A 12,399-nucleotide genomic window follows, 5' to 3' on the forward strand; every position below is an offset into this window, starting at 1 on the left:
ACCAGTAAAAATCTTGTGGCCCACCCCCAGCGGAACCCCTTCCTTACGTGGGAAACACTGCAGTAGGGGATGGAGAGCAATCAGAGTTTTACTTGGGGGAGCGACTTCAAATAACGTCTGAGAGAGAAACCACTAGTAGATTGTAGGAATGAAGCAGGACAAGTACTGGTGGCCGGGAGACCAGTTAGAGAGGCTTTTGCTGTGGTCCAGGCAGGATATAAAGAGGGCCCGAACTAAAGCAGGTGGCATTGAGCTAACAGAAGGCAGGATGTAAGAGAATCAATAGGATCTCTTTCCTCTTATATCCCTCGTGTGTTCCCTCATTGAAAAATGTGGGTTTTTATAGCTCCCATAAAAGCATATCTCCATCCATAAAGCATAGGATCAGAAGTCTATAAATACAAGCTCAGCAAGAATCAGCTGGAGCCACGGGCTCTTTCATTCTACAGAGACACCTCAAACTATAGAAAATAGTTCAGATTTATCCGGAGTTCAAAATCTGCCCCTCCAGGAAAGGTGAAATAGGCACCTACTCTGCCAGATTTAGTCAAACCAGGTGGAGAAGAGAAACCCATGCAGTTAGTTGGCAGAGCTGACAATAGTTCATTACCCTTCATGTGACATGGCGTCCACACCTAAGAATAAAAGAATCGCATAAAGGAGGACCAGATGGGTACGTGGCCCACCGGATTTCTCCCACACATTCACTCTGCCTGTGTACCTGTCATTTTCAGTCTCTCCGAACCTAACTAGGATCTTTTTAGAATTACCAAAATAGGACCCAGAATTTATATAATACCTCATCCAGAAGAGTCGTATTTCATTCTCAGATAAAAATCAGTGCTATTCTAAGTGGAGGAGGCTTAGAATACTTAACTTTCAGCCTAGAAAGATGGCTTACCTAAGAGTTCTTGAAAAGTCCAGGGATTGATTGATTGATTGATTGATTGATTTTTGTCTTTTGTAATTACTTAAGACCTGAGACAGTGTGGAAGGAAGGAAAGAAAGAAGGTAGGAAGGTAGTGGGAGGAAAGATGGAAGGAGGAAACAAAAAATGACCAGGTTGATCCAAAAAAACAAGGGCAGGAGCTAAAAGAAATTTAGAAGAAATGAATATATTTTAGAATCTCCGTAGTGAGTAGGGGACTAGATTTTCAGCAGTGTTTTGCTTATATTAAGGAGTTGAATTAGGGGGCTTAGACGTGCTATGAAGAGGTTCTGGTCCTTCCATACGCCAGTGAAGACCAGACAGTTTCCCGCATTCGTCCCTAAGTCTTGGTAAACACAGGCCATTGCTTCCTCTCCACTGAATCCATACAACACTTGACGCCCTGCCATTGACTCTTTAGGACTTAAAATTTTAGTCGTAACCTTTTCATATTTCCAGTTTGGTGCCGACACCATAAAGACTGGGCACGGCTCTGCATGTATTTCTATTTAAATTTTGAATCATGATAAAAGCAGATGACCTGAACATGGTGACCTTGATCCGCCGCGTCTCTGTTCTGCGCATTAGAAAGCAGTTTTACTGAAGGTCATGCTGGAAACTGAATGCAGGTCCCCCCCACTTTTCAAACATCCGTCCGTCCGCCTTCTGCCGCTTCACTTCTGTGGAGGACCTACATCCGTGCTTGGTTTCACCAAGGAAATCCAAAGAAGGGTTTGCTTTTATGAAAAAAGGTGGAAAGTGAAAAATAATGCACAGCATTTGTTTTGCAGGGAGGTGTTAGAAAGGCAGTGTGCACCCTAGGCAGTGAGAGCGCCCCGCCGGGCTCCTTCCCCAGAACTATCCCCAGCCCCTCGCAGCCTGCTGCTTGGCTTTGAACTGTGGCTCTGAGCATCTCTGCTTCATCTCCATTTATCATGGGCATCTGTTAGCAACATGTGTTCTAAGGCACCAGAAAAGCCTCAGAGGCATTCTTTTTGGGGACTGGGAATGCTCAAAAAATGTCCTATAAAAACGAATGGTAATTGCTTCTTCGCGTTCTGCCATTTCAGCTTTCGAAGGTTTCATCTTCATGAATGCTCTTTCTGAAAGCCCGGAAAACCTGCATTTGTCTTCAGAAACCTATTCTCCTCATCAGGCTTTTCTTTGTTTTTTTTGATCTCCCCTCAGATCTTTTGGGGTCTGGCTCTTAGAGCGACTCAAGTTAACCCATGCTGAACTAAAAGAATCACCTATTGCTTACGTTTGCAGTTGCTAGATTTTGTTGGGAAAAGGAAAAAGGGTGCATGCTCACCTTTGAATATAAACTCCGTGAGAACAGGGGTTGGATCTCTCTTCTTAATAGCTGTGTCCCCACCATTAAGCAGGATATGCGGTAATATACATATTCAATAATTAAATCTTGAGTAGGATAAATAAACACAAACGAAGGGGCTTTGTTTGATTTTTACCAGCTAAGGCTACAGTAACTGACAACTCCCAAGTATTGTGGCTTACAATAACAAAGGTTTACTTCTTATCTGAACTCTGTGCTCACTGTGGGGCTGGCAATGGCTGGGTCCCCTTGTGTCTTCTGTTTTAGGATCCAGGCAGGAGGAAAACTCCTAGCTAGGGCAGTCTATTCTCCTGGGAGAGTGGGCAAGAGGGAACTGGTGGAAACCCATCAGATGGAGGTCTTACAGAGTCTCCTCTTCATTGTTGCTGACGTTGTTTTGGCCAAAGCCAGCCCATAGCCAAGCCTGACAGTGGGTTTGGGAAGTAAACTCTGGCTCCAGGGAGGCACTTGTGGTAGTGTGGGCACGGGACCCACCTACAAGGAAAGGATAGTGAATCACTGAGGACAGTAACAGGGTCTACCACAGAAAGGAATTAGGACTTCTGAGAAATTGTAGTTTGTGATTTTCAGCTTTAGCAAAATTGCCTGGTAGCTTATTCTATAAATATGATAAATGAAGTCCTTTCTAAAATTATTTATGTTTTATACATTGAAGTAGTTTGCTGAAGATGTGCTTTATGTTATTCTACACTGGCTTTTCTGAGTTATACATAGTCCAACCAGACATGAGGGAAAGTGGTGTTTAATTAAATGGTTAGGATGGTTGGTTGGTAAAAGAGACTTTGGAATGGGAAAACTGGTAGTGTGTACTTTTCTCTCATTTTTGATGGAACTCAAGCAGCTGCCATTTTGTTTCTTAAAATAGAATGTCTTCACATTTTTCTTTTCTCAGGTTCCAAGGCAAAAGATTTTTCTCCAAACTTAAAAGTTTTTTTTTTTTAGACTAATCTTCATTGAGTCCCAACAGAGCGGATACTGTGATGAGCCCATGGTGCCTTTATTCTATTTAGTCTTCATAAAGATCTTATTATTGTTACTATAACTGCAGATGAGGAAACGAAGCCTGTAGAACTTAGCTGAAATCCCACAGGGATACTGTGTAGAGCTGAGGTGTCACCCAGCATATAGTGAATAAGAGGTCTGATCTCTTCACCACTAACCGCTATACATGCTAGTCTTACCTTAAATTCTCATGCTCTTTTGTTCTCTTCTTCCTCTATCATCTCGGAAGAATAACTAGGTGAACACATACAGATTAAAAAGTCCCACATATACATATTCATCAAATACATGTAGATGGGAAGGGTTGAATTTAGGACAATAAGGGAGGCTACCATAACCCGTTAGCATTTAAAAAAGCAGAGTAAAAAGCAGATGATGGTATATCTCGGAGTACTAGAAGTGGGGGAAAATTAGAGAAAACACCAAAAGGGCCTAGTATTAAACCTTTAAGATTCTATAAAGCGTAATTATGAATTGGCTGTGGATACATGAATCATATATTAAAAAGCATGTTTTTGCAAGAGTTAAATATATAGATAATAATTTCGTTGCTTCTTAGTTTTTTAACAGTCTTTAGTTTAAATTTGCAAGACCCCCCCACCCCCGTATTTATACTACATACAAACATTAGATAATGACTTCCATAGGGCCTATGGGAACTAGAAGTCAGTCACTCCATTCTTAAAAAATAAGACCTGATCACAGTTTATCAATGAATGTAACATTTTATGTTTAATGAAGAACATAAATGATTTAACAAGTAACTTTCCTTGCATTGTAATCACATCTGGTCAGTTTTCCATTTTCCTTCATTTTTCTTTGATTTCCTTTCCAAATTTAGGTCCTATATACCACGTCCTCCTTGAACTCCTAGCTCTCAGTGGTAATCTGGGGTTTTTTTTTTTTCCCCTCTTTCTTTTATTTATTTATTTATTTATTTACTTATTTACTTATTTATTTTTAGCATTCTTATTTTTGCCTAGACATTGTAGTTTTATTACTTCTTTATCATTTATTTCACACGATACTACAGTAATACCCTTTATGCTAGATTACAAGCTTGTCGAGGGGTAAGGACCACATGGCCCCCATTTGTATATCTCTGCCTTTGCCTTGCATGTGTAATTCTTGTTCGTCAGAAGCTGTTGACTCTGACTCTGGATTAGCGTCCATGTATGACATGATTTCACAGCCCTCTGCATTATCTCATGTAACTTATTCCAGCAGTAATTACTCATTCAAGTGCACTGTTATTCAGACGCATTACCAGACTTTGAGATCCTTCCTTCTGAGCCTCAAGCAGTTGGCCATTCCTTTCTGCCACCTGTCGAGGACATTCTCCCACTGTTCGTCTCGGCCTCACCGAGCTAGACTTCCTCGGTTCTTTCCTGCAGAGGAAGGGTGTACGTTCGTTTTTGTCCAACTTTTAAACATAGTGATAACCCCAATTTCTGCAGGTTGAAAATTTTTGCAGGTGGAGACTTACAAACAAGTGTCTCATTCCCTGGGACCCCTGGGATCTGCTTGTGGCTTGCAAATTCTAACCCTCTGTACATTCTTTCTTTGTCTTTCCCAATTGTAGGGCCTTAAAGCTGCTGACAATGATCCCACAGCTCCGCCATATGACTCCCTCCTAGTCTTTGACTATGAAGGCAGCGGCTCCACTGCTGGGTCCTTGAGCTCCCTTAATTCTTCCAGTAGTGGTGGCGAGCAGGACTATGACTACCTGAATGACTGGGGACCACGCTTCAAGAAACTCGCTGACATGTATGGCGGAGGTGACGACTGAACTTCAGGGTGAACTTGGTTTTTGGACAAGTACAAACAATTTCAACTGATATTCCCAAAAAGCATTCAGAAGCTAGGCTTTAACTTTGTAGTCTACTAGCACAGTGCTTGCTGGAGGCTTTGGCATAGGCTGCAAACCAATTTGGGCTCAGAGGGAATATCAGTGATCCAATACTGTTTGGAAAAACACTGAGCTCAGTTACACTTGAATTTTACAGTACAGAAGCACTGGGATTTTATGTGCCTTTTTGTACCTTTTTCAGATTGGAATTAGTTTTATGTTTAAGGCTTTAATGGTACTGATTTCTGAAACGATAAGTAAAAGACAAAATATTTTGTGGTGGGAGCAGTAAGTTAAACCATGATAGGCTTCAATACGCTTTTGTTACATTGCATTTGCTTTTATTAAAACACAGAATTAAACAAACAAAAAGCAAAAACTCATGGAGCGATTTTATTATCTTGGGGGATGAGACCATGAGATTGGAAAATGTACATTACTTCTAGTTTTAGACTTTAGTTTTCTTTTTTCACTAAAATCTTAAAACTTACGCAGCTGGTTGCAAATAAAGGGAGTTTTCATATCACCAATTTGTAGCAAAATTGAATTTTTTCATAAACTAGAATGTTAGATACATTTTGGTCTTAATCCATGTACACTTTTTTATTTACTGTATTTTTTCCACTTCACTGTAAAAATGGTATGTGTACATAATGTTTTATTGGCATAGTCTATGGAGAAGTGCAGAAACTTCAGAACATGTGTATGTATTATTTGGACTATGGATTCAGGTTTTTTGCATGTTTATATCTTTCGTTATGGATAAAGTATTTACAAAACAAAGTGACATTTGATTCAATTGTTGAGCTGTAGTTAGAATACTCAATTTTTAATTTTTTAATTTTTTTTTATTTTTTATTTTCTCTTTTGTTTGGGGAGGGAGAAAAGTTCTTAGCACAAATGTTTTACATAATTTGTACCAAAAAAAAAAAAAAAAAAAGAAGGAAAGAAAAGAAAGGGGTGGCCTGACACTGGAGGCACTACTAAGTCTGTGTTTTTAAAAAAAAAAAATGAATAAAAAAACACAAGCTTTTAAACTGGAAAGACTTCTGACAGCAGCTTTGCCTCTGTATTGTGTACCAGAATATAAATGATACACCTCTGACCCCAGCGTTCTGAATAAAATGCTAATTTTGGATCTGGTGACTGGTTTGAACTTTTTCTTTTCTACTTGAGCTGCTATAAATGTTGCGAAAATCCCAGGTATTGGAGTTTTGTTGAGAACAACAGTTTCACCAAAGTATGCATTTGTTCTTGGGCCACTCAAAACTGAAACCTTTAGCGTGGCGACCATGGCCAGGGCGTGACAGAGAGACCCACCGTGGATCTTACCAGCACAGAAGAAAGACATCCGGAAGAGACTATGCTGTTGGTGGTATACAAAGGACATTCGTAACTTCAGAGAACTTTAAATAATTCTTCGTGTCACTTAGGCTTTCATTCCTTTCCACTCAAGCTCGTGGCTACAGTGACTCTAACAGGCCTTTCCCATTCGAGCACCCACGTTAGGAAAAGCTTGGTGAAAAGGTGGAGGACTGGCTCTGAAAGACCTAGTATCTCAGGTAATTCACTGAAGCCATTTTCTGTTCGTAGTGAACCCTACTCTGGTACTTGTGTTCATTGACTCTCTTTCTGGCTTCATTGAGGTATACTTGATAAATAAAAGTGCATATATTTAAGAACCACACCATGATGATTTGATATAGGGATATGTTATGAAATGATTTCCACAGTCAAGTTAATTAACATATCCATCACCTCACATAGTTACCTTTGTGTGTATATGTGTGTGTGTGTCAGATGGACTCTCTTAGCAAATTTTGAGTATACAGAACAGTGCTAGCCCTATCTAGAGAGTCACAGAGAACAAAAAAGGGAAATGATCCTACTACATGTTGTAAAATTATGAATGCATCCTACTATGATTCACAAGTGAACTTTAAGAGACTTGAAGAACATTTCACTGTGTTTTCTATTTGCTTCGTGATGATTATCACACTGGATTATACTGTTCAGTTCAAAAAACATTTATACAATATACCTCTTCTAATTAGCTCTGTGTCTTTTTGCTTAACATAAAGATTATTTTATATTAGGGAAATTCACTTTTCTATTGATTCACTCTGTAAGCAATACTTTCTTGTTACTTTTCTAATCATTAATGCCAGAGGTTGCCTCTGGGAATTTCCGTAATGAAACTTACCAAATTTGCTAATTGGCGTAGTCTTTTTAAAAATGGATTCTTATTCTGTGCCACTGTGCCACTATACACCCAAATGAATACTGAACTATTTTTCTTAATTCAAACACAGAACTTAAATTAGCCTCTTTTAGGTAAACACTCTTGATTTATTTATTTATTGTTGACATAGATAGAGTCAGAGATCATATCTAATATATATATATATATACATTTTAAGTATGATTAATTAGCATTCTATAAACTCACAATCAGTAAATATTATAAACAATATTTAGAAGTAACACATGACTCTATTTGTGAAAACACTTTTCAAAACAAACAAAAAGGAAACCAATAAAAAGTGGAAGCTCCACCCCTACCCTGATAAAGGAATAACTTTCCTTAGCTCTTTGATGTGTAATTTCTAGTTTTTTCCAATAAGTATCTTTAAACACACATTTCCATTAAAATTCTATTTTGTTTGGTCTTCATGAAAGTGGGATTGTATATTACATGTTTTCTGTAACTTGCCTTTTTCACTAAACCATGTGCCTTGGAAATTTTTCCATATTTGTGTGTGATTGTGTGTGCGTGTATAATACATTTATAATATATATAATATATTATAGATATATAATATATAATTGTGTGTATGTATAATACATATATACATACACATACATATAAACCTATATGTAATTGCTATATAGTATTCCTTAATATGGACATATGGTTAACTTAGCCATTTCCTTAGTAATTTGTCATTTTCCAGTTTTTTCGCTACTGAAAAAATGCTACAATTAACATTCTTTGACATATGACTTCCCATGGGGTATTTCTCTAAATGAGATGGTTGGAGATGGAAATGCTGGATTAAAAAATGTGGAGAGAAATGAATTAAATATGACCAAAATTATAAGTATTTTAATGTCATTTAGAATTGACTTTTAGCTAAAAGTAGATGAGGTTTTCTAAAAGCCAGCAACAACTTCTTCTGGCAAGAGGATTTTATGCGGCTCAAAATAGTAACCACAAAATGTAAGACAACCTAACCAAGGCCTTATTCTTTTTCTTTGCAAGGTAGTCTTTGAGTCAGGCAACAGTACTTGTTTCAAGCACTCTGAAATGACTGTCACCATGTGATGTAATAAAACCTTAAAAACCGTATTTGTGAACGTGGTTTATGGACCCCATCCAGAAACATGTTTCACTAGCTTGTTTCTAGTGATTTGGATCTCTTCGGTAACATTACCAAAAAAAAAAAAAAAAAAAAAAAAAAAAGGTGTACACAGTGCTGAAATCTCTGTGCAATAGGCTGTTTTCTATGGTAACATATGCGCATTTTACATTTTAATGAAACAGTCAAGTTGCCATAATAAAGACTAAACCAACTGACATTCCACCAACACTGTGCAACAACCTCTAGACCTTCACCCTCAGCCGTCTTGGACATTAAAACATGATAATGTCCAATATGAGGAGCAAGAGATATCTCAGGCTAATTATGACTAATTAGCTAATTACTAATGATTACTAGTAAGACAGGATGGTGATTTATTTTCTTATGTGTATTAGCCATTTGTGCTTCTTTGAACTGTTTTTCTATTGAATTACTTGGCTTTTCCAATTAGTTACTAAGAACTTATTAAATGCATTCTTTTTTTCCTGGTCTTTTGCTAATCTTATAAATTTGTCTATGGTGTTTTTAAATACTGAAATTTTTGTTTTATGTGGTTTACTCTCAGTATTTTCAACTGTAGATTTTTGAAAAGTTCTTCCCACTTTTAAATTAGAAAGTTATTATCCTGTATTTTCTGGGATTTTTTAATTGTTTTGGATTTATTCAGCTCTTTAATTCACTTGGAAATTCCTCTGTATAAGGTAGAAATATAACATTTAAAGAAAATTCTAGATACATGATCTGTTTTCTAAATGTCACTTGTTAAAAAAAATCCAACCTTAACCCAATAATGTGAAATAACACATTCATCATCCACACATTTCCCATTAAATGTATGTTCCTAGATGATTTATAGTGTTCCATTGATCTTTAATTCCTGCACGATATTAAACTGTTATTCCAGACCATCAGCTGGATTAGCCACTCCTTTCTTCTATTCAAAATGTTCTATATTCTTTCCCACATTGTCTTTTGTGCATAAATTTTAGAAACACCAAGTTCCATAACAAATTTTACTGGAAACTTTATTAAGTTGTGAAAGTTAGTTGTCTTCATCTATTATCCCATCCAATAAGATGTGAATCTCTCACTTTTCAGATCTCATTTGCACTTTCATAGAGTTCCATTAAACATTTTCTCACACTTTTATGATTTTAATTAATATAAGGATTGGGATCTACGTTTCACAGCATTGTCTTGAATAATTCTTTTACTGCTGTAGTGGAAATTTATCTACTTTTATGTATTTATCTTCTATTTGCCTTACTTTATTCCTCTATTAGTTCTAATTGCTTTTTGGTGATTCTCTTGGATTTTCCTGACAGATGATCATGCTGCAAATCATGACAGTTTGTTTTCTCTAAGATTAATACTTAGTTCATTTTCTGTGTAGTTAATAGTAATGTTCATAAGCATTTTGCTGTTTCTCACTGTTGGAGGAGGGTTTTATATATTTTGTTGTTATATATAACACCTACTGTAGACATAAATATATTTCATGGTATAACTGGATTACTTTGAGATTTTATGAGTATACATACTGAATTTTATAAAAATTTTCTTCATCTATAGAGATTATATTAATAATATAATTAATAGTGGATTATGCCATTGATTTTCTAATATTGAACCAAACTTTTTGGGAATATACCCAGCTTGGTCATATGTTATTCTTTTTTTATTTTTTTTTTTAATTTTTTAAAATTTAACTCCAGTATAGTTAACATACATTATTATATTAGTTTCAGTTGTACAATATAGTGACTCAACAACTCTGTACGTTACTCAGTGCTCATCATGGTAAGTGTACTAATAATCCCCTTTACTTGTTTTACCAACCCGCCGGCCTACCTCCCTTCTAGTAACCATCTGTTTGTTCTCTAGAGTTAAGAGTCTGTTTGTTTATTTCTCTTTTTCCGTTATTCATGGTTTTGTTTCTTGAATTCCACATATGAGTGAAAACATAGGGTATTTGTCTTTCTTTGACTTATTTCATTTAGCATAATATTCTTTAGATCCATCCATGTTGTTGCAAATGTCAGGGTTTCATTCTTTTTTATGGCTTAGTAATAATTCTGTGTGTGTGTGTGTGTGTGTGTGTGTGTGTTTGTGTACCACAGATTCTTCATTCATCTATCGATGGACATTTGCATTGCTTCCATAATTTGGCTATTGCAAATAATGCTGTTATAAACATAGGAGCGCATGTATCTTTCTGAATTAGTGTTTTCATATTCTTTGGGTAAATACACAGTAGTGGAATTACTGCATCATACGGTAGTTGCGTTTTTAATTTTTTGAGAAAACTCTGTACTGTTTTCCACAGTGGCTGCCCCAGTTTGCATTCCCACTTACAGTACAAGAGGGTTCCTTTTTCTCCACTTCCTTGCCAATACTTGCTTTTTGTGTATTTTATTTTAGCCATTCTGACAGGTGTGAGGAGATACCTCATTGTGACTTTGATTTGCATTTCCCTGATGATTAGTGATTTTGAGCATCCTTTCCAATTTGTGCCCGCTGGTCATCTATATGTGTTCTTTGGAGAAATGTCTATTCATACCTTTTTTTTTTTTTTAAGATTTTATCCATTTACTTGATAGAGATCACAAGTAGGCAGAAAGAGAGAGAGGGGAAGCAGGCTCCCCACTGAGCAGAGAGCCTGGCATGGGGCCTGATCCCAGGACCCTGAGATCAGGACCTAAGCCGAAAGCAGAGGCTTAACCCACTGAGCCACCCAGGCACCCCTATTCATGCCTATTTTTAATTGGATTATGTGTGTGTGTGTGTGTGTGTGTGTGTGTGTATTGAGTTGTGTAAATTCTTTATATATTTTGGATACCAACTCTTCATCAGATAAGTCATTTGGAAATATCTTCCCTCATTCAGTAGGTTGTCTTTCAGTTTTGTTGGTTGTTTCCTTTGCTTTGTGCAGAAGTTTTAATTTTGGTGTAGTCCCGATAAGTTTATTTTTGGTTTTGTTTCCCTTGCCTCAGGAAATATATCTAGAAAATATTGCTATGGCTGATGTCAGAGAAATTACTGCCTGTTCTTTCTTCCAGGATTTTTATGGTTTCAGATCTCACATTTAGGTTCTTAATCCATTTTAGGTTTATTTTTGTGTATGGTGTAAGAAGGTGGCCCAGTTTCTTTCTTTCTTTTTTTATTTTTTATTTTTATTATTATTATTATTATTTTTTTTTTTTTGCATGCTGCTATCCATTTTTCCCCACATCATTTATTGAAGAGACTGTCTTTTTCCCATGACACATTCTGGCCTCCTTTGTTGAGAATAATTGACCATATAATTGTGGGTTTATTTCTGGGCTCTCTATTCCATACCCTTGATCTTCATGCCTATTTTTGTCCCAGTACCTTGCTCTTTTGATTACTACAGCTTTGTAGTATATCCAGATATCTGGTAGTGGGATACTTTCAGTTTTGCTCTTATTCAAGATTGCTTTGGCTGTTCAGGGTCTTTTGTGATTCCATATGAAATTTAGGATTGTTTGTTGTAGTTCTGTGAAAAAATGTTATTTTGATAAGGTTGCATTAAATCTGTAGATTGCTTTGGGTAGTATGGACATTTTAACAATATTAATTCTAATCCATGAACAGTGACTAACTTTCCATTTGTTTGCATCATCTTCAATTTCTTTCAGTAATGTTTCACAGTTTTCAGAGAACAGGTCTATTACCCCTTCATTGTTTGTTCGTCGCTATTTTATCATTCTTGGTGCCATATAAGTGGGATTGTTTTCTTAATTTCTCTTTCTGCTACTTCATTATTAATGTATAGAAAAGCAACAGATTTCTGTACTTTGGTTTTGTATCCTGTGACTTTGCTACACTCATTTACCAGTTTTAGTAGGTTTTTGGTGAAGTTTTTAGGGTTTTCTATGTATAC

General features: G+C 36.6%; 1 protein-coding gene across 1 annotated transcript in view; it reads left to right on the plus strand.

Moving 5' to 3' along the window:
* Positions 1-6,276, plus strand: part of CDH2 (cadherin 2) — a 212,232-nt gene extending 205,956 nt beyond the window's left edge. The window contains exon 16 of the mRNA XM_032859711.1: positions 4,867-6,276. Within this exon, the coding sequence (XP_032715602.1) occupies positions 4,867-5,073 (207 nt within the window). The 3' untranslated portion in view covers positions 5,074-6,276. The remainder of the gene's footprint in view (positions 1-4,866) is intronic.
* Positions 6,277-12,399: the final 6,123 nt, after the last annotated feature.

This window comes from Lontra canadensis, unplaced genomic scaffold (assembly GCF_010015895.1).
Source record: "Lontra canadensis isolate GAN:19392208 unplaced genomic scaffold, GSC_riverotter_1.0 scaffold17, whole genome shotgun sequence".
NCBI classification, from domain to species: domain Eukaryota; kingdom Metazoa; phylum Chordata; class Mammalia; order Carnivora; family Mustelidae; genus Lontra; species Lontra canadensis.